General features: G+C 32.5%; 2 protein-coding genes across 5 annotated transcripts; one reads left to right on the forward strand and one right to left on the reverse strand.

Moving 5' to 3' along the window:
* Positions 1-9,387: 9,387 nt before the first annotated feature.
* On the forward strand, positions 9,388-14,018 carry LOC114401631 (vesicle transport protein GOT1-like). Its single transcript, XM_028364193.1, has 7 exons — positions 9,388-9,654; positions 11,220-11,290; positions 12,386-12,477; positions 12,586-12,666; positions 12,769-12,866; positions 12,949-13,030; positions 13,414-14,018. Exons 2-7 carry the CDS (start codon positions 11,260-11,262, stop codon positions 13,450-13,452), a joined length of 423 nt encoding a protein of 140 aa, XP_028219994.1. The 5' UTR covers positions 9,388-9,654; positions 11,220-11,259; the 3' UTR covers positions 13,453-14,018.
* Positions 14,019-16,673: 2,655 nt separating this feature from the next.
* On the reverse strand, positions 16,674-21,599 carry LOC114401160. 4 transcript variants are annotated; one of them, XM_028363585.1, is made up of 4 exons: positions 21,455-21,556; positions 20,121-20,182; positions 17,417-18,067; positions 16,674-17,108 (listed from the first exon to the last, which is right to left on the reverse strand). In XM_028363585.1, the coding sequence occupies exons 3-4, from the start codon at positions 18,000-18,002 to the stop codon at positions 16,945-16,947; spliced, it is 750 nt and encodes a 249-aa protein (XP_028219386.1). In that variant the 5' UTR covers positions 18,003-18,067; positions 20,121-20,182; positions 21,455-21,556; the 3' UTR covers positions 16,674-16,944. The 4 variants fall into 4 exon arrangements, with proteins under 4 accessions (XP_028219386.1, XP_028219385.1, XP_028219383.1 ...); XM_028363584.1 differs by having other exon boundaries at positions 20,108-20,182; XM_028363582.1 differs by lacking the exon at positions 20,121-20,182 and having other exon boundaries at positions 21,455-21,599.
* Positions 21,600-23,806: the final 2,207 nt, after the last annotated feature.

The following is a 23,806-nucleotide window of genomic DNA, read 5'->3' on the forward strand; positions in this document are numbered from 1 at the left end:
GTGGCGTGGGTGAGACTGGAATTGTAGCCAAAGATCTAGCCACCATGGGAGATCTAGATGGTACCAGAGACAACAACAGTAGTAGTGGTTGACGTTGTGGCTGGTGTTAGTTCCGTCATAATGGTGGAGTTTGTGTGGATGTGTTTGAACTCTGAATTATTTTTTATTTGTGTCGATGTAAAGATAAAAAAAATCAAAGGAGATAAGGGAGAGAGAAGGGGATTTCTTCAGTCTTGAACTCTATAAATGATTAACAAAATTTGAAGAAAATGTGACTCCATTAATTTTGATTTTGGATCTATTAACTATATATATTTTGTTATTGGGAATGATTTTGGAGGATATGGAGCTTATTTTTTTATGTTGAGGGTACCAATTTTTAACTGTTTTTTTACCACTAAAAATGTCAGAAAATAATATATTAATATAAATAGTGACACATAGGCAGTTAATGGTAGATTTGGACGGAAATGACCAAAATACTAGACCAAATAAAGTATGGGAATGAAAACCAGCCTTTGAAAAGTTAAAGGATCAAAATCATAAAAGTGAAAAACTTTGAGGACCAAAAACATAGTTTACTCTATTTTTAATATTTAAATTTTATAATAAATATATATTTTTATTTTTGTCTTGGGTCATAGACTATTAGTGCATGTCCTTCAATCCACTCGATCTCAGACTAATTCCGTTCGTGATACATGACTATTGTTGGTATATCTAACCATATAAATTATATTTTAGTTTTAAATAAACAATTTACATTGTGATGTAAGGATATTTTAAGAAAAATTGGAATTCAATTTAGAAACAAATATACAAATAATAGATTGAAAAAGATAAAGTGGTAAAGAAAATCAAATATAAAAATAAAGATGAAAGAAATCTATTATTTTTGTTTTTATTTCTAAATTGAATTTTTAAAATAAAATTTACATAGCTACAATAATCTTTTTTTTTTAGATAAACTACTATAACCTTATATCATAGAATAAATTGTTTTGTACAATTGTTAGGGTAAGGATGGAGGTGTAAGGCGCTGGTGCTAGGGTTTTTAATAACAATGCAATGGACCATTGTACCAAAAAGTGAAGTTCAAATAGGGTCAATAATCTTTTGAGAAGGAGATGATATTCAGATGAAGTTGTTAGTAGTTCGTCATATAAAAATTCCTTACCTATACATTCAACGAATACAATGCCAGAATAGGAAACCAAACAAAAGCTTTTGCCAAGGAAGATTTACTTGAGAACATATGGTTCAAAAACCTATCAAAGCAAGATGTTAATCAAGGGAGTGAGTACAATTCATATCCCGAGATAAGTGTGTCAAATGAAGAACTTGGTAACTAGAGTTCCTTATGAAAAAAATGCACTCATTGTGAACATTTTAGGAAATAGAACTTCAAGTCATTAGAAGGAAAGTTGCATAAAGAAGATGATAAAATATGCATTATTCATCTTATGTGGTGCAATCCACATCGCCTAAAGACTGCAAGCATGTATTGTATGATAGATCATGGATGATTGTAGATCATTACCTTCTTGTTTATAGATGTACTTTTTCTTGCAAATGTTGTGGAGGAGCGAATAGTCACAATTTAGGTTTGTATCCCTAAACTTCCATTAGAAATATATAATGATACATTTTTATAGAGAGTTGAGTATCCTACTTAAAATTCACATATTGACTTCAATGCATTCTAGAGGTCATTATGCAAGATTTTGTATGGAGATGGATTTGACAAAGAAGTTGATACCATCCATTAAATTTTATGGGATTACTATGCCTCTCAAATATGAAGGGTCATATCTTCTTTGCTATAGATGTTGTAAATGTGACCATTAATAAGAAATATGTTACAAAAACATGCCACATTTACCTTTTGACGATGCAAACATCATGGTAGGAGATGAAGGTAGGAGGAGGAAATAAGGGTAGAGTGTTAGTCATCTTATATGACTAACTTTTGTATAGAAAACTTTTACAAAATGTATATATTTTTCCCAATTTATGGTTCCTTTTGTAGGATTGTAAATAAATTTTGCTTTGTTTTTATTTGTGCTCAGTAGAAGCCTTGTGTATGGAGTTAATGTCAATTTCTCTTCAATTTCAGGCAAAAAGGAGTTATTTTGAAGAAGTGTTAAAGTTGATGTCTCGCTAAGCGAGTTTAATGCGCTTAGCGAGTGTCATCCACTAAGCAAGGCATCAACGTGCTTAGCGGATAGGAGAAATCTGGAAGGGAATCTGTCACGCAGGCACGCGCTCAGCGCGTCATCAGCTCGCTCAGCGAGTTGTTTGTCACCTTCTAGGTTTAGCGAGAGTTTGGTGTTAAGCGAAAATTCACTTACTCCGCTAAGCGTGATGTCGAGGTCAGTGAGCCCTTTTTAAGCCTGGAATAACAGAAAAGAGAGAGAGAGAGCGCTGAATAGCCGTAAAAGCTTGAAGACTGAAATACACAGAGGCAAAGAACAGAGCAAAGAAGCCAAGTTTTGATCTTTTAGGAAGATTTGTGAGTTTTTGAGTGATTGTGAGATTCCTAGAGGTGGAGAAGACATCCTCACTCCTTTGTAAGCAAGCAATTTCTCTTAATTCCTTATCTTCATTGTAAAAGGAGCTTCCTTGCTATGGAAGGCTAAATCCTCAGTTGGGGATTCTTACTGAGTAATTGATGTAAACTCTTTTCCTATCTAATTAAGGTTGTTTTATGTGTTCATTGTTTCTATCAACACTTTATTATTGTATGTTTGTGGCTTGATCACCCATATGTGTGTACTGTTAGGGGCTTTAGCATTGAAAGATGTATTGTCTCCTTAGAACTTGATAGAGCAGGATTAGGTTACCGTATGTATGGACACAGAGTGCGGTAATTTAGTTTTTATTATGTTGTGATCATAAAGCTGTTCAATTAAGCTAAGTTCAACAAGAGACATCTGCGAACGAAGTTTAATTAGAATTAGGCTAAACTCACAAGACATCGGTGTTTAGTACTTGAGCCTTCAGCATAGAACAGAGAGACATCTTTAATTAGAGAAACATCCTTAATTGCATCAATTTGCTCAGTAAGAGGACCCAACGCCTTTAGATATCTGTTTTCACACTTACTTGCTCACGTTTATTACTTTGTAATTAGACTAGAACATACTTTTATTTTCATTCACAATCATGATTTCTGTTTGCAAATGCTTGCTTATTGAACAAACCTTTACCAAATGAACAAATTCCCTGAGTTCGATACTCGATTCACACCATTTTAATTATTTACTTGACAACCCGGTGCATTTGCCGGTAGATTTCGCATCCACACAAATAAGTAGTATTCCGGAGTGCGAACAACATAGAGCTGCAACCTATGGAATTAAGGAAGGAAGGGGTCCCATTCACTAAATTTGTGTTTGTTGACTAAGGGGATAATAGGAAAAAAATTAAGAAAAAATTGTAATGTATCTGAGATATAAGAACCTTAGATGCTAGTTAAAAAAATAAATGATAATAAGAACCAAGTTGTTATTTTGACAGCAGATTAAATAATTGCTGATAGATATAACTTTAATATAGTTCCTATAAATAAGGAAAATACGGTATCTAGTTATTTTTCCTTGATTTACGGAGATTATGGGGAGGTTTTGGAAGGTGGAATCAATATGGAGATTGTAACGAAAAATGATGATGGGAACAAAAAGAGTAAGATATTAATGAGACTGTAGGCCCCAAGGTAATTGTTACCGATTTGAGTAGTGTGCATCAGGCTAAGGAGAAATTGATGGTTATGCATGACATATCATTCAAACCACATGCAAATAATCATGTTATTATGGCCACATATTGTCTACTTTACGTGCAATAAATATGATCATTGATGAGAAATGTATCACAAAAATAGGTCACGTTCACCTTCTAGGGTAGTTCAAACATAGTAGTAGGAGATAAAGATAATAGTGATCCAATGAGGGTAGAGCCACCACATGAGGAGCCTAAGAAGGAAAGGGTCCCACTGACTAAATTTGTGTTTGTTGACTTAGAGCATCTTCAATGAGAGTGCTTACATAAGTTGTTTAACTTTAAGCAGCGTTGCTTAAGGGTTTTTATTTTCACGGGAGCATATGACATGAAGTTGCTTATGTAAGCATCGTTGCTTATGAGTTCTTTTTTCCACAGGAACATATAACATGAAGTTTCTTATATAAGCATCATTGCTTATATAAGCAACCATTGCTTAACAACATTATACCATAAATAACATTTTTTCAAGTATTGTAGGATCTACAAAATTAACTTAAGCACTAACTTTAGCAATCTTAACATTGGTGTGAATTTTTGTTTAAAATGCTTGAATCTATATGAAATTGTAAGACCCACAAAATTATGATAAGCAATTATGCATTGTAGATGCCCTTAAGGAATAACAAGACAAAAAATTAAGAAAATAATTGTAATGTGTGTGAGATATATGGCCTTGGATGCTAGTTGAAAAAATAAATCATAACAAAAATCAAATTGTTATTTTGAGAGCAATTAAAGTCATTAGTGACAAATCTCGTATAAATAGTGCTCCTAAAATAAGAAAAATATATACAGGATCATGCTACTCTGTCTTGATTTATGACAGTCATGGGGAGGTTTGGAAGGTGGAATAAATATAGAGATTATAACGAAAAATGAAGATAGGAAGAAATAAGACCAATATATTAATGAGGAGTCAATGGGATTCAAGGAAATTATTACCAATTTGAGTAATATGCATCAAGTTAAAGAGAAGGCGGTGGCTATGTGTGGCAAATCATTCAAACCGCATGAAAATAATCATGTTATTAGGAGGAAAAGTTATCTAACAACGGATCTAGATGGGGCTAACAAGGGCTTTAGCCCTCCCTCCCTCAACACTTCTTCATACATTATAAGGTTTGAATACAAAGATTATTCACCTTCAGCTAGTGCTTCATTAGTCTTCATTGTAGTTAGCCAGAAATCAGGTACTCCTTTGTCTGAATTAAAAGGCCAGTTCAGATAGTATCAAAAGATAATGTGTTTATTGCTTCTTACATTTTGAAGCATCACCCCAATTCTTCCAACCTTTGTTTTTTTATAACTAAAAGTCCACCAAGCCCTTTCTTATTATACCTAAACTAAAGGATCGACCCAATGAAAATTTGGCTAAATAAAAGTAGATAATTATAATATAATTGAACGTAAATTTATTTGTTGATGTACTTTATGTTTTAAAAGAATTAATTATAAATCTCATTATAATTATAATTATTTTAAAGTTAAATGTTTTAATTTTTTAACTAATTAAAACAATTATTGCAACTTTTTTAGAATTTGAGATTTAAATATTTTTTAAAATTCAAATAAAATATAAAAACAATATTTATGACATTAAGTACTAATAAAATAATACATATTTTAAAAAAAACATTATTTATAAAAAGTTAAATATTTAAATAAATATAAATAAAGAGAAAAAAAAGCTTAATCCCCCTTCAATCAATTTCTAGATCCGTCATTGAAGTTAACTATTAAAAATCTTAGTAAGGGCCAAGAAATAGGAACCAAGTCAAAACAAAGTCCAATTATACCCAACATTACAAAAGAATCCATGACAAATAACGATGAAAAGATGATGAGGCAAAAAAAAGTAGGATGATGAAATGCTCTACATGATGTGGACTATGGGCAAAGGAAAAAGGCAAGAGGATATGGTATAAGGATTTTTCCAACTCTATCATCAAGAAATATTAAGATGGGTGTGTAAGCATTTGAAAAATCCACCTTAAGGCAATATTACGCATCGAGTGGGTTTGTGGATGAGTAGTACACTAGATAGTAATATGGTTGATGCCTAATCTTGAACAGGGTTGTTTTTGGTTGATCTTGAACAATGTTATTTTCACCTCATTTGGGCTGACTTTGATCGATCTTAGCTTGAGTTGTCTTCAATCGTCCTTTGCTTAGACTTTCTTTGAGTGAAATTGTTTTCAATTGGGACTATTTTTGGTTAACCTCGACCCCTGTCGATTTTTACTAATGTCAACCAAGGCTGTGTTTGGTCAACCTTGACCCACACTATTTTTGTCTGACCTCGATTGAGGTCATTTTTTACGAAAGTAAGCCCAAGCTATTTTTTATTGACCTCGATCAAGACTATTTTAGGCCTACCTCAATCGAGATTGTTTCACCCAACCTCGCCCTAAGTATTAAAAAAATGGCTAAATTATAATTTTGGCCCTTATAATTTATAATCTACGACTTTGGTCATCTTGTTTTTTTAGTCATCCAACCTAGCCTAAAAAATATGAGGCCCATGGGTCATCCCTAGCCCACAAGGCTTTGTGAGCATTTTGTTATTGTAGGCTTTTTTGACTTTAGCCCACTTGGTTGTTGATTAAAGTTTAGCAATGGACCAAGTTTGAATTTTAAATATTGAAGGAAACATGGAGAACACTAACACCTACAATGGAGAGAAGAGGGAATAGGGAAGCGTGGTACAACAACATAAGGAAAGAGAAAAATGTGCCTAGAGGCATAGGAAAGCATGAAACAATAGCAAACATGAGCATGGGAATTGGGAAGCTTAAAAATCGATTCTCAAAAAAATCAACAAGTCACTTATTTTGCTAAAAACTTACCTAGTTAAACCGGTTTTCACAATTTTAAATACACAATTGATCGAACAACAAGATCATACACGTTAGGTGATCAACTTCCGGATCATTTGGTTGGACTGACCTACCTAAGCCGAGTTTGATAACATTGTTCCTTAGAGATCTAGCTATTATGTCTTAGTTCTCTTTTTGTTTCTTTTTTCTATCTTTTTATTTTTCACTCCTGTAGCAAAAAAACACTTCTTGAAGAGTAGAGTTGTCAATTTGGCTTGACCCACATGTGCAAGGGCCAAAAACCACTTTCAAAAATTCCAACAAAGCCTTGTGGGTTAGGGCCAACTCATGGGCCTTAAGTTTTAATATTTTGACCTATTTTTCTAATAATGAAGGAGAAGTCGGGTGAAAACAACCTCAATCAAGGTAAGACAAAAACAACTTTGGCCTTGGCCGATCAAAAATAGTCTTGACTAATGTTAATTGAGAATTGTCCCTATCAAGGCCAGATAAAAAAGTGTAGGCTAAGGTCAACCAAAAGCAACCTTCGCTGAAGCCAGTAAAAAATGTCCGAGGCCAAAGTCTACCGAATTCAGGTTGGGGTCGACTAAAAACAACATCAACTAATGTCAACTGGAAATAGTCCCTGGACAAAAGTTTGAATCTCATTTATTTATTTATTGGGGTTTTAGGGACTAAAGACAACATTTTCAAAATGTTTAGGGAGCTTAATGGTCAAATTTTTGTTGAAGGACTAAAAAACTAGTTTAAAAAAAGTTTACAGATGAAAAAATGTGGTTGACACTTTTTTTTAACTATTATTTTTGTAAAAGAGAATAGGCAATGTAATCTAATTCATTATGATTTAATATATTTTTAGAACATGATTAGCCAGGTTTTTTCCAAAAAATATAGTTAATGTAAATAATATTTTTTGCTATAAAGTTTTTTATGAAACATGAAATTGATTAATTTTTGTTTGAAGCATGATCAAATATTAAATGTGAGTACTTTTTCAATAAAAATATAAATTGTAATTTGTCAAATCATAGATTTTTTTTCATCAAACGACTCAATCATGTTAATCACCTATACCAGGTTTAACCCTGAGGGTTGTCCAAGGGGACTATCTTAATGGGCCTCATGATTAAAAGGAACCCCAAAATAAATTAATGTGAGAAATAATTTCTTTTCAATTCTTTTGACAATAGCTTAATCTTGTCATCCTTTTAAAAAATAACTATTAATTTATAATTATCTAGACACCATACAAAAAAAGAATTAAACATTTTTTTCATGTAATATTTTGTATTTATAGACATTTTTGGGAGAGAAAATATTTTGTATGTAATAAAATATGTATCATTTTAATAAAACTGTTTGCCTATTTTTTAATGGAACACATGCTTGAATTTTAGTATAATTGATAAATAAAAAAAGTACACATAGCAAAATTGAGGATATGACCAAAATTGTAAAATTTTTAAAATAGGAAGATCAAATGTTTTTATTTTAAAATAAGACAACCATAATTGGGTATTTGATAAAATAAGAGGATCAAATTTGTATGTAAGCCTATAATTTGCAATAGGCTTAATATGTATTTGATCCTTCAAATTTTGTATGGGACTACAAAAAAAACAAATTTAGTAAGTCTAAAGGACCAAAAGCAACAATAACCTAAATTTAAGGGATAAAAAGCATATTTAAGTTTTCATAATACTTGTTTATCAAGGGTATTTATCAATTGTTTTGCCTTGGGCCAACAAAATGTCAGGTTCGGCCTTGCATATCATGTAAATATTTACCTTGTTCATTATAGATATTTGTTGCATATAGCTCATAAAAGAGGTATGCTCGGGATTGTTGCAAGTCTTTTATTTTCAAACATAATTAAAAAAAAAAACACATTTGACAAAAATGAAGTATAAATTATTTTAACTCAATTTCAAAAAAAAATTTACGTTCATTTTCAAAATTAAGAAAAAATAATGTGAATTTGATTTTGTTTTAAAATACACATTCTTCTTACATATGACAATGACTATTTTTGCTTTTGTCACCATAATGGACATGGCTACCATCACCTCGTCTCCCCCACCACCACCGACACTAGTGCCACTATTACCATTATTGTCTATATGAACTATCGTCACCACCATTGTCAATGTTGATATCGTCGTTACCTACCACCATTATTGAGTTTGACACCTCATTTTTGTTGTTGTCGGTGTTTGTCATCATTATCACCACACACATTAAACTAGTTTTAATAAGATAGACAATTTTCAAAATAAGTTTACTTTCAAACTAAAAATTAAAGAAAAAAATTGAATGTAGATAAATTTAAAATTTTTACCAAAATTGTAAAATTTTTAAAATAGGAAAATCAAATGTCTCTCTTTATTTTAAATTAAGAAGATCAAAGCTACATATTAAAGAAAATAGAAGATTAAAATTATATTTAAATCTTTATTTTAATTCAATTTTTGTATTTATATTTTGTAATAGAAAATTTTGTTTAAATTATGAATATCTAAATACAGTTAATTCAGTAAAAAAAATAAAGTCAAATTAATTGAGTAATTGTATATAATGATTAATATCTCGAAATTAAAATTGAATTATTTAATTTCTTCGATCCTTAAAGAAAATCATTATTCTCTAGCAAGGTTAAAAAAAACCAATAAAATTAACTCTTTTACACGTAAGACTTAAACCCCAGTAAGAAAAATCAAACATAATTTATCTAATTCAACCCGCGTCTCCTTTGTCTCTAAGTTGCGACACAAATAAACTAAGCTCATTTCATAAGTGAGAAGACCAAAAATCCATCTCATTCTATTGGCCGAACAACATCGATCCAATTCTGATTTTGCAATATAGTAATAAAAAAACGAATCAACGAACAAAGCAAAATCAACAATGAGAAACTGAAAAACAGTGAAAACCATCATCACCCTGTACCTTACGCACCTCTCCATAACTTCCATCTTCGCCGAATCACAGCTTCCACCACCATCACCGCCGCCGATCACCGCCGCTACGACAACCGGTAACACACTCTCTCTCACACACAAACACACACACACACACACTTTTCTGTGAATCTTAATATTTTGCTGTTCCTGTTGTTGGATCCCTTTCTTTCTTTCGCCGAAACGACGGTGCGTTTTGAGATCCAAACGCATCAATGGTCTTTTCCGTTAATTGTTTCAGATCAATTTCTTTGCCTTCTATTATTAGCGTGAACGTGTTTTCTGTGCTTCGCGTTTTTGCGTTTCTTCCGCGGAGAAATTCATGCTGCGAATCGCGAAACGGTGGCATGTGGTTACTTGTTTTGGTACTCAACCGTTATTTTCTTTACTGAATTTCGTTTAGTTAGAATGGGACAGTAGCGAGTAAATATTCACGCGGAAGCATTAGTTTTCTATAGTTTGTTTTGTATTTGATTCTGTTCTTGGAGAATAATGTTTTATATGCTGTAATTAGAAAGTTTCATGGATCTGGTGTTTGTTACAATAAGTTGTTTCATGGATCTGGTGTTTGTTACAGTAAGTTGAGGATGCTTTGGTTTTTGATTATTGAAGTTGGAAGGCTAATGAGATTATTTGCTATCAGGATTAGACTATTGTGTATTGTGGTCTTTGGTGCTCAAGTTTTGTGGTTTTTTTTTTCCAACTTTTCGTCTATTGCATTTGTATTGACTTTAAATAAGTATATGCTGATTGATGCAGTTTAGTTTATGTAATGGTAGTGATAATGCTAATTTTAAGTCGTTAGGACTTAATAGGGATCTAAATTAGCATAGTTACCAATCTTGGAAACTGGTGCGTAATGGATAGCTCTGAAAACGTTAAAGCGGGAGAGTGGGATGACTGCTATTTTAAGTTTTTAACTATTACAATACAAACTAAACTACGTATTCTACACAGTGTATTTTTGGTATGAATGATGATTTGTTGTACTGGGGTAGTCAAGTGATTTTTTTTAGGTTCCAAGTATTATGGTTTTCTGACCATTGTTATGGATTATGGAGGAATGCTTGGTGGTCTCTGTGGGGAGATTTTCTAGGTTGTGTTCTTGTCAACCTCTAACTGTTGAAACTTGTAAAGAGTGAATTACTTGTTGCTTTCTTAATTTTCTCTCAGACCCATGCATGTGTGTGTTATTCCTGTTGTATGAGTGCTTCAAAGTGACTAAGGATGGAAAAAATGGGAGTATATGTTTCCGTATGAAAAGTGCTATTGGAGAATGGGTGTGCTTCTGGCTTCTCTATGGGTGCCTGCCATTTGATAACCTTCGGTTCAAGGAGGAAGAAAGAGAACATGATTTGGGAGATGAGAAAGGCATCCACATGGAAAATTGATGTCAATTTTTGTTTAAGGACCAAACTGATGTCAATCCTATTTTCGGAGGACCAAAATTGCACTTTCATCTATATTTAATGATTTTTCATATTAACATTTGGTTCTTCTGGAACTTTTCCCTGTGTCGAGACTTATAGTGGCTATGATGTTGCTGTGTGCTCTTCTTGAGTCAAACTGGCTCAGGAGAATATTTGTATGCATTTCGTTTATTTTTATTAACTGACTTATGTTCTTCTATCATTTGTTTCAGTGAAGGCAAGACACTTGGACGTTTGAATCATTGATATAAAATGGTTTCCTTTGAAATGAATGATCGGAAGAGTAAGTGGAATTTCATTTTTTATTACTGGCAATATCATTAGAGTTTGCAATAGTTCCATTTTTTTTAACTTCGGTGCCAAAAGGCTCTTGGCTTTGCAAAGGTATGGGGGAGGGTCATCATACCCAGACCATACCCTTGAATATGTAAAGAGGCCGTTTCCATAAATAAATTATTGATTGAATTCATTCATTTTGGGCATATGCTATCTGGTTGAAATGATTCTGATTTATATAGGATTGTGCTAATTTGCTTGGTTTCTTCTTTTCTTCTACCTTGTGAATTTCTGATTTTCATGGTTTTATTAATGGTTGATTAGAGGATTTAAATCACAGTTTGTGAAAGGCCAATTTCTGATTATTTGTTGTGCATTTTTTTTTTTTTTTTTGAGTTAGTGAAGTTCTTCTAGCAGGTCCAAATTGGCATGCACTTAATGCTTCCATCTATTTTATAATGCCTAGAGTTTTTAAAGTTTGTGTGCACGTGATTGTGACCTATCTTAATTGCCTTGATTTTTATCAAAGCTCCTTTAAGGGGATGTTGCCTTAATGTGTGCCATGTGAATTGTGTTTATGCATGGTGCAGGGCAGATTGTGGGCCTTAACCCACATAGAAGCAAAAGGAGAAATAAGAGGAAAAGGAAAAGAGCATAATTTTTGCCTGTTATCTCCATCCTAAGCAAGAAATTAGACATGTTTGACATGGCCATTTTGAAAACTCTATTGATAAGATATTGATAATCTGATCATGTAGTTAAAATAATCAGTACTTACACAAATATTATATCGAAATACTTTCTTGAAATTTATTATGTAGAAGTAACAATATATGTCATACACAATGCTATAGCAGCTATACCAGTGCCCTGTACTTATTTTCTTCAGTTTCTTGGAACAAGAAATCTTTCTTGATATCATACTGTTTTTAAAACATTTATTAGTGCCCTTGCTTTTGCATATTTGTTCTGTAATCTTGGCTAGCAAAAGCAGATGAGAAGATTAAATGTAAACATTATATTGCTGGCATATACTGTAATTTTTTATTTAACTATTCTAATATCTTCTGAAAATTAATGCTTTCATTGGCACATTAAACAGAGATTGGATTGGGATTAACAGGCTTTGGTATATTTTTCTCATTCCTTGGCCTTATCTTCTTCTTTGACAAGGGATTGCTAGCAATGGGAAATGTAAGTGTTATGACAAATTTCATGCTTATGATTTTTTTATCTTTCTGCTTGCTGTGTGATTATACTTAATAAGATCTTTTATAACATGCTTTTTGTCACTCAAATCAGATCCTCTTTGTGTCTGGAGTATCCCTGACCATTGGACTGAAATCCACCATGCAGTTCTTCATGAAACGTAGTAATTTCAAGGTAAACTAGTTATATATTTGTCATCTCTTTCATTTGCCATTCCATGTGCTCTTCATGGTTAATTTTCGACCTTTACCTTCTGCCTATTTTCTGTTTTTGTAGGGAACAATTTCATTTGGGATTGGATTCTTTATTCTTATCTTGGGGTGGCCTATTCTGGGCATGATTGTGGAGTCTTATGGGTTCATTGTACTCTTCAGGTATAGTAAAAAAACTGAAAAAAAATCTGTTCTATTAAGTATGTTTTGTGCTTAAGGCTAATGATGTAATTATATTTTGCAGTGGTTTCTGGCCTACACTGGCTGTTTTCTTGCAGAAAATCCCTGTTCTCGGTTGGTTGTTTCAACAACCATTTGTTCGATCAGTAAGCAGTTGTGCTGAAATGTCTTGTCCCTATAATCTTAAGCATTTATACACACCATTTATTAAAGCTATTTATTTTATCATTTTACACTCCTGCTTGTGTTACCATATCAATAGAGGATGTTCATGGAGGTCTTAAACTAATGTTATTAGCTGTGGTGTGGTAGATTGGGGCTTCTTAGTTTTCATTGATAAATGTCTTAGAATAGTTGGTTCTATTTATCTTTCAAGAGACTGTTGCATTTATGAGTTGCTGGGCTTTGGTTCCATCTATGATCTACATCTCAAATGTGATGTAGAAGTTCTTCATCTCTGCTAGGTGTTGAAAGTCTTTATGCATTCATTTGCATAATATGCTGAAATTATCAAACTCTTCCTTTTCAGTTATTGGACCGCTACAGAGGCAGACGGGTGCCTGTGTAACACGTGGAGAACATCATGTAGCTGCTAGCAAGTGCATATGTAAGTCAGTGTAAAGAAAATACTCTCATATGGAGACCTAACTCTGAATTCTGATGGTATAGAATTGTCATAATCATTTTATTCAAAGGAAAATGGAAAGGAAAAAGGTTTTTGTATTCATTTTACAACTCCTTTTTAGTCCCTTTTTGATTCTCATGCTTTATGGAAAATCAATTGATCATCGGAGTTGTCAGTTCTTTAACTTCATCTACATTACTATCCAATTCATACGACATCATTGGAAAGGTTTCTGTACTTGGGGTGTTTTGGTGGCATTTGTTTACAACTCATCATAGGAATATAATGATTTTAAGTGATATCAAATGGTGTTAGTGCAGCAATATGGTACTTGATATTTTTATTTCTTTATCTGTAATACACTCTTACAGTGAGAGAGTTGGGATTGGAGCAGTCGATTTGATGTATGCAAAATGAATGCAAATTGAAACCGTGAAACCATTATTTTCCCTTTGTGTGTGGCATTGGCCAATTTGATGTATGCAAACTGAAACAGTGGTCACTTCTTATATGATACGATTCGTAATGGTTCCGTTTATGAAAAAAGTACTTGATAAAAGTTTTTTTTTTTGCTCGTAAATAAACTTGGTCTCAAATCTAAATTGACACAAAAAGCTTGGCCTACAATTCTACATTGACAATGTTTTTTTGTTCTCAAGCTAGCCCATGCAAATGGTTATATTGATCATCAACATCTCTTTGTTACTACGAAAAGGAACCTGATATTAGGCACTGGGGAAGTCATATATACAAGGGACTAAAGGGAACGTATTGACAACATACACGGCTGCGTTAAAAGAATTTAGGGTTAATTAAGTTTTTAATTCTCATAATTCTTACAGTTAATAATTCATGTTAAGTGTTAAGTTGTTTACTTAAATGATCACAAATATCATCATAAATTATAGATGAGGAGAATGAATTGTTGTTCATCATTGTAGATCTCCTAATTGGTGGTTGTTGTACGTACATGGATGCTTGGAGCGTTAGGGTTTAATAATGATTTTTTTTTCTTTTACATTTTAATAACATAATATTATAATTATTTATCTAAATATAATAAAATTTATGTGACATGTATGTGGCATACACGTGACATTTAATTTGCGTTGTTTGATGACACTTCATCATTTAACAGATAACATTAACAGATTCTTTAAGGATCAAATTTTTCTTAAAAAATAATTTAGGGATCAAAAATTCAAAATCCCATAATTTAAGGACTAAAAACTTAATTAACTCAAAAATCTACTATAAACCTAACAAGTAATATCCATCAGCATCAACAATTTCTAGGCATATCCACCAAGAATAATCAGGGGACTGAACAAAAATTTGTATTTATACATGGTTTCATGTCCTCTTGATCTTTGAAAGTGGGTGCTACCAAGTTGGTGTGCATGACGAGCCTGAGGATTTGTCAGCTCAATCCCCTGCACTGCTGTGAATGCAAGACTAGATATCAAACCAGATGCAGCACCACTTCTACCATAATTCTTGATTCTTTTAGCAACTTTTGCTGCAAGTTTGCTTCGACCAACAGACGCGCGAAGTGGTTTCTGCAACTTGGAAACACTGTCCAATTCATCATAGTAGTTGAGGTTTTCTACATCAACATACTCTTCTATCATGTCGCAGAATTAACACTGTTATCAAAGAGTTCATCAAGGTTGGTGATAAAAGAATCAGCAAGTTTAGCCATTCAAAAGGGGCAGGATTCGCTATTGCAAATGATGGGGAAATCATGTCGCAATCACAAGATTTTGAAAATGAAATTTTCTTTTTATATACACAAACAAAAAAAATTGGAAATGAAGAAATTTCAATTGAAAGAATTGAAATTCTGAGAATTCAAAATTCTTAAAAATTCTAAAACTCTCCATCCAAACACAATCTAAGAGGGAAAAAATGGAACTGAAGTAGGATTTGATCTTCATTCCTTTTCATTAGGCATAAATTGCTCATTTTCCTCCACAAAATAGGCAAAAGCTCATAAAAAGTAACTGCAAAAGTAAGCCACACACCAAAGAAGGCTATGTCTGCAGAAACTGATTAACAGATAAGCTAAACAAAAATTGATACGCAATTACGACCTTGATCCTTACACCATGTCACATATTCTGTTGCAAAGTATACTGACATTTTTTATATAAAAAAGTATACTGATATTTAATACAAGCTACGTTGCATAATACTAATTGATCCACGCGCTCATTGGTGATAAAATTTTACATAAACGTGACTAAATTGTATTGTATAAACGATGAAAAAAACGCAAATAAATATAATTTATAACATATACGAAGATTAAATTATTCTATACAAAATAATATTAAATTATTCAATATGACAAAAATCTTACAATGATATTCAATCATCAATATAATACCTAAGCAAGAATCACACTTCAATAATATAATTTCAATCTCATTATTTTCTAGTTTATTGTCAGCGAAAAGAATCCCATTTAAATCTAGTTCATCAAGAACAAAAAACAACTCCATGAATGTCAACCCTTTAAATGAATCTCATTCATCTCCACCAACAATTCTTACGAAGTCTTCAGATGTGGGCTTGATACATACCTAACTAGTACCCATTTTTTTTCTTTTTCTTTTTTTAAAAACATTTTTGGTATACATACTCATGAGTACCATGCTTCAGAGAATACAAGTGTTGAAATGAAGAATGAAAAGGTCTCACACATTAGATAGAGTTGAACAAAATTGAATAGCATAAAGAAAAACTCGTGCATTTAATGGTTAAGGTTTTGAATTAGATGTCATGTTAAATTTTGAAATTCACTTATATAGTTCACTTGTGCCCCCTAGACAAAAGTCTCGTTGGTGTGTTAGCCTCCTCGTATTACACCGGCGCAATATTGTTCACAGCTCAACTTTATAACCATCGATTTCATCTGAAAAATTATTGGTTTTCCACACAATAAACAACACTTTCTATTATAAAACTAACTATTTTTAAATATCGACACCAAACTACACATGGCGTAAGCATATGCTGCAAATATAAGTAAGCAAAGTAGCAAGTCACAATTCACAACCTAATGATTTTCATTATAAGAAGTTCATGGAGATATAAGGTTGGTTGAGTGATAATGAAATTAAAAAAAAATGAGGGAAAGGTCGAGGGTTTGATCCCTCCTGTTGACAAAAACTAATAAACTGACAATTAACATTTGCTGATAAAAAAAATTATAACAAGTTTGCTTATGGCACCAAGATGTCACACAACGCCAAAGGTTGCAATTTACAAAACAAGCTATGAACACTAAGTCTATACAAAATGTGGAAGTGATGTCAATAAGAAGCATGATCCAGCAAACAGAAGGTTAAAACTTAAAACTAAAGGAGCTCGGAAGATTGGGGGGTCAGGACCACATACTTTCAAAATTTGATGAAATTCACAATTTATGAGCTATGACACAGTACTTCCTCCCACTGAGCTCAATCTATGAGTTTTCTGAAAGTTCCAACTTCCCCATCTCAAATTGCTTAGCCATCCAAACTGAATCACAGGTTGCCCAAACTGTTGTAGATTCACAATATTCCTTCTGTATGGTATCAGAAAATTCCTCAGACCTGTCACTCAAAGTGGAAAAATAAGTCAGCACACATGTTCAAAAGCTACTCCTCTCCTTAAGCACACCAACCCATAAAGGAATAACAGTCTGAATAAAACATAGGTACAGTCTTGAACTGACTTTGGCACTTTTCTCCAATCAAAACTAGAGTTTCATCTCAGTAACCAATGCTGATCTTAAATGTCAACCTTTATTCCACGTGTTACTGAAGTGAAACTCCAATTTTGATTGCAGAATAATGACACCAACAGCACTTACAAAACCACATCAAAGTATTTTCCTAACGGTATTTAGTGAGAAGCATACCATTAAGACACATTGTCTTATAAATAGGAGCAACATGAGGGTCTCCTTTAGTACTCCCATGGTGCTTTTCCAAACATTCGAGAAATGCTAAGTCGGCCTTCAGCAGCTTCGCTTGATCGTGAGTATCATACCCTATATCATGGCAGTAACAGCAGAAATCCAACCAATCAATCGGTCGCCTATCCCAAACAAGAGATCCTCCGTCTTTCCCGCTTGACCAGTTTGGTCCACAGTAATGTCCATATCGAGGGAACATCTGAGAAAGAAATGCTCTAACCCCTGTATGCCATGGAACCTTACACACATACGGCCGGAAGCGCAAAGGGTTAACCTCACCATCTTTTCCTACACCATTCCTGCGGCGTGCTTGCCTTTTTAACTCTTTGTTGATAGTAGATGGCCTTTGAAATTTGTCTCCAGCACGATTCACCCAAGGAAACAATGAAAGAAAGGGCAATTTGGAATCATTGCCAAGTTCTTGTTTAGGTTGTTCAGTGAATGTATCGATAGGAACTGAATTACTCCCCGAATCTGTGTTCAATTGAGCATTAAACCACGGGATTTTACCAAGAAACCCCAAGTCCATTGTGGAAAAAACTAGTGTCACCAAAGTACACAGATAACTACCACAGAACCAAATTTTTTTATATCCTGCCAACAGAAAAAGTAAAAAACAGCTAAACATTTTTCTAGCCCATAGTAAAAACAAAGGAGCTATCCCAAATCAGACAAACAATTTCATTTAAATTTAATTAGAATGCATTGCAAGTATAAAGTTTTTTTATCTCAGACATCTATTTTTTGGTAACCGTGGTATTGGTATGAAGTTGTCTCCACTAAAAGCAATGACAAATCTTCGTTTGAGCGCACATAAGGTGGGTATTTTCCTCCCAATACTAAGTCAGACATCGGTCTAATCATCCATTGGCATGTATTTTAAAACTGTCAAGTTTTTTTTTTACTTATTGATTGAGATTATAAAAATTGTTTAAGATATACTTTTGTAACTGCATAATATTTTATTTTTCAATTTTTAAAATAAGATTTAGTAAATAAGTTGGTTTCCTATATTTCAGAAGTCAATTTTAATGGATTAGCCTAGTCAATAAGTGGTTCCTATCTTTAAGAAGCAAGTTAGTTTTAATATTCTATTTTGCTAATATCTTGTTATCTAATTAGTTTATCTGTTGCTATTTATTATATCGCTGCTGAAAACAATTTGATTTAGAATAGAATAATTCTATTTCCTCCGCATACGTATTGTCTCTCTTCTCTCCTCTGTTTTTTATAATTTCCTCCACAAAACCAACAATTGGTATCGAGAGCTTTATTCTTACGGTACCTGTACCATGGAAGGTGAAACAAGTTTTTCCTACATAACTCTTCCCATCTTTGATGGAGAGAATTATGATCTTTGAAAAGTGAAAATGCAATCTTACATGGAGTCTTTGGATTTGTGGGATGCTGTGGAGGAGGATTATGAAATATATCCGTTGTCTGAAAATCCCACCATGGCCCAAATTAAAAATCACAACGAAAGAAAGATGAAGAAGGCAAAGGCGAGGTCATGTTTGTTCACTAGTGTTTCACAAATGATATTCACCAGAATCATGACTCTTAAAACACCCAAAGTAATTTGGGATTATCTGAAAGAGGAATATGTTGGAGATGATAGAATATGAAGCATGCAAGTGCTAAATTTAAGGAGGGAATTTGAGCTTCAAATGATGGAAGAGTCAGAGACAATAAAAGAATACTCAAACAAATTGTTGGGTATTGCCAACAAGATAAAGTTGTTGGGAAGTGATTTTGCTTATTCGAGAATTGTAGAGAAAATTCTGGTAACGTGCCGGACAAGTATGAAGCATCTATAGCTTCATTGGAGAACACAAAGGATCTGTCGAAGATCACATTGACAGAAGTGCTACATGCCCTACAAGCTCAAGAGCAGCAAAGGTTGATGAGGCAAGATCGTGTTGTCGAAGGTGCTTTGCCCTCCAAACATCATGAAGTTGATGAAAGCAAAAAGAATTTTTTCAAGAAGAATCAGCCAGCAAGCAACGAAAATAGTGCAAACAACTAAAACAAAGGTAAGGATAAAAAGAAAAATTATCCACCTTGTTAGCATTGCGGAAAATTGGGTCACCCACCATACAAATGTTGGAAACGACCAGACGCAAAGTGCAGCAAGTGCAATAAGCTTGGACACGAAGCTATAATTTGTAAAAGCAAATTTCAACAGCAAGAAGCCGATGCCCAAGTTGTTGAGCAAGAGGAAGAAGATTATATTTTTGCTGCAACATGCTATTCGATGAGGAGTAGTTTTAAATGTTGGTTGATTGATAGTGGTTGTATGAACCACATGACATATGATAAGACTCTATTCAAGGATTTGAAGCCAACTAATGTCTCAAAGGTCAGAATTGGGAGTGGTGGCTATATTTTTGTAAAAGGAAAAGGAACTGTTGCAATTTCAACGTGTTCAGGTACCAAATTAATATCAGATGTTCTTTATGTACCTAACATTGACCAAAACTTGTTAAGTGTAGGTCAATTGATTAAAAAGGGATTTAAAGTGTCATTTGAACATCAACATTGCTTTATCTATGACATTGCTGGCCAGGAAGTTCTAAGGATTAAAATGAAAGGTAAAAGCTTCTCATGTGATCTAGCAGAGAAGGAGCATACAACCTATTTCACTCACTCAAGTCACACCCACAGAACTCTTGGCACGAGAGACTTGGTCATTGCCATCCTGAAAGAATGCTAAACATGAAAAAAAAGAAATAAGCAAAAGAAAATTTGAAGTTTCAAATGGAGAAATGCAAATCTGTTAGCACACCAATGAATCAAAAGGAGAAGTTCAGCAAGAAAGAAGGTGTTGATAACATTGATGAAGGATATTATAGGAGCTTGATTGGATGTCTAATGTATTTCACTACAACAAGGCCAAACATTCTATTTGCCCAAAAGAATAAAACTGGAATTTTTGTTGACAATCAAGTCGCCATTGTTATTACAAACAATCCCGTGTGTCATGGAAAGACTAAACATTTCAACATCAAGGTCTATTATTTGATAAAGATGCAATAAAGTGGAGTAGTGAACTTAATTTATTGCAAGTATAAAGATCAACTGACTGACATGTTTACAAAGTCATTACCTATCAATAAACTTGAACTCTTAAGACAAACAATTGGAGTTTACCGTTCCAAAAATAAAGAGGAGTGTTGAAGATATACTTGAACTCTTAAGACAAACAATTGGAGTTTGCAGTTCCAAAAGTAAGAAGGAGTGTTGAAGATATACTTTTGTAACTGCATAATATTTTATTTTTCAATTTTTAAAATAGGATTTAGTAAATAAGTTGGTTTCCTATATTATAGGAGTAAGTTAGTTTTAATGGATTAGCCTAGTCAATAAGTGATTCCTATCTGTAAGGACGAAGTTAGTTTTAATATTTTATTTTACTAATATCTTGTTATATCGTAGCTGCAATTTGATTTAGAATTTTATTTCATACGTATGCGTATTGTCTCTCTTCTCTCCTCTGTTTCTTAATTTTCTACCCAAAACCAACAAAAATCTTTACAAATTAAACAATTTTATTTTTTTCCAAAAAAAAAATGGTGTATATTAAATTCTGAAACCACCGTTTTTGCATCAGAACTTGACCTAAATTGAATACATCCAAACAAATCACGGATTTTTCCAGAACAAAGTCACTGAATTTGAATAACACACTGTTCGTCTGATCGAGAAATGGATGCTGTCTGCAACAGTTTATGAAAATGCAGAAACTGAAAAATATACACAACAAAGATCACTCGAACTTTCCACATACCCATTTGAAGACAACTAGACATGCTACTTCAGCACACATTTCTCAGCTTTAAAATGAAAAAATACAGAAAAAAGGGGGAATTGGGTTTCTTTTCTTCTATATTCTTGTATCATAAACACATACCCATTTGAATTTTTCTTTTTCTTTTTAAAAGAGAGGTTTGAAATTTGAAGAATAATTCATGATCAACTTACTTGTACTTCATCTGCTAACCATGTTCTGGATAGAGGGAGAGAGATGTGGCTTTCGTGGCTCTAACGTTTGCGAGTGGGACTTGGATGGGAATATGATAACCACATAACAACCTTGACACCATTTCTTCATTAGCAGAGTGGGCCCACCAAAATAAAAGTTGTTGCAATTGCAATCAAAATAATTATTTTATATTGGTTCACTCATAGCATCTGGGGCGAATAATTCGGAAATAATATATTAAGGAATCGTGAGTTTTATAGTGAACGTAGTTTCTCAATATTTCTAAAAGTGTAGCGTAATTTTTTTTAACTTACCTCCAAACCACGAGAATAAAGAAATTTTGACTAGTTCGATTAAAAAGTAGATAGGGTCAGATTAAAAATTATTTTTGTTGGGATCAATTTTAAATTTAACAATAATTTGATCACATTAACCACTTTTACATGATTATTTGATTTGGTAACATATTTTATACGCAAATGATAAGAAACAAGACACTAATTAAGAAATTAACAGTAATTTTTTTTTAATGAGAGACGTAAAATTATGATTTTCATAATTTGTTTTTTCATTTTCCTATAATTTACACATTTTTTTAACTATTTGATCAGTATCCTAAAAATATTAATTAACAAGACCCTATTTTATTTTAGCCGTGTAGAACGTTAATTGCACGAAATACTTGCTCACAAACAACAGATAGAAGGCAAGAATTGGAATTTGGAGAACAATTTGTACTTTTTGCATCTTTCCTCTTGATTTTAGCCAATAAAAAAAGGTTTTATTTTTTTTTTTATTTTCTTCTCTTATCAATGTACTATTATAAAAATCATTCAACCTCCATTTAGTTGTTCAATTTACCCAATTGTGAACGTTAAAAATGCAGATCACTTTAGTCTCAAATGGGTCTGTTTTTGTCATTGCTCTTATGCTATTTGGAAAATGAGGAGGCTTTAGTTGCTGAAATTAGAGCTAGGTCCCAGCAAGTTGGACAAACTTTTACTACTCTGGAATCTTTTTGACTTGCCGAGGCAGGAGAGATTGATTGGATGGTATCCATTAAGGTTAACTAGAGCAAAAAAAAAAAAAAAAAACCATTCCATAGTTAAATGTAACCTATTTAGGAAGATATAATTGTTGTTAAAAGTTAAAATAAAATGCTATAATAATTTATAAGAATTAAGGATAAAAATATTTGAAAAAAAAAGATAATACTAAATAAAATTATTTCCTTTATAACAGTTATAGATGTGCATTTTTCGTCTGTTGGTGTGGGGGAGCTATAAGGAATGGAGATTCGAATTTTGTGACTGCCTTCTCTGCTAGGATTGGTTTATGTTCTATTTTTCAGGCTGAACTTTGGGGCATTTGGAAGGGGCTTCGGCTGGCTTGTGATAAAGGATGCTCTCTTCTTCTCATCAATGTTATGGTTTAGTCATGATATTCTTCAGCTGGCCAGATCTAGAACTGAAGTTAGCGTTGCTCATGTTTTATGGGAGGCTAACAAAGTAGCTTAAGCCTTACGGTATTTTTATTTCAAGTTGGAGAATTGATTTCGATTCTTGAATTAATTTCAAATTAATTTTGACATGTTTGAGAATATTTTAAAATTGAGGAGTTTTTCCATTAGATAAAAAAAAATTATACTGAATTTATTTTAGAATTGATGATAGGTTCAAACAACTTTTTTTGAGTAACTTTTGGGTTGGATAAAATTTTTTTATACAAATCCTTTTGTTTCACATTTGATCTAAAAAATAATTAGGGATAAGAAAACTTAAGATGAAGACAAGATAAAATTTCTAATTTTTGTTAGCCAAAATATCATGGAACAACATTATGTCTCAAACACAAAGTATTAAAAAGATACATTTATCCCCGCTTTTATCTATTTAATAACTGAAAAAATAATAAATGATTTACATAATCATTTTAAAAAAGGAAAAATTAGAATTATTTTATTTAAATCTCTTTCTCACTTTTATTTCGATAAACACATTGAATTTGATATAAATTTTAAGATAAAATATGAAAAAAAAGTATTTTAGTAAATTTGATATTATTTTACTTGTGTTATCCATTATTTGTCAAATGATGTACAAGATTAAAAAAAATATTATCATGTTAATGCGTATTTGGTTTCACATTTGAGAATTGATTTTCGATAAATTTTTACATGTTTAATTTCCGGTTAGAAAAGAATTCAGAATTGATTATGGATCCAGAATTGAGTCTAGGTTAAAGCAGACTTTTTGTAATTTTTGTGTTGAATCCAAAATTTTGTATTAAATTTTACTGCTAACTTAATTCTATAATAAAAACATCCAAATATAAATCACATCAATTTAAAA

This window comes from Glycine soja, chromosome 20, assembly GCF_004193775.1.
Source record: "Glycine soja cultivar W05 chromosome 20, ASM419377v2, whole genome shotgun sequence".
Taxonomy (NCBI): Eukaryota; Viridiplantae; Streptophyta; class Magnoliopsida; order Fabales; family Fabaceae; genus Glycine; species Glycine soja.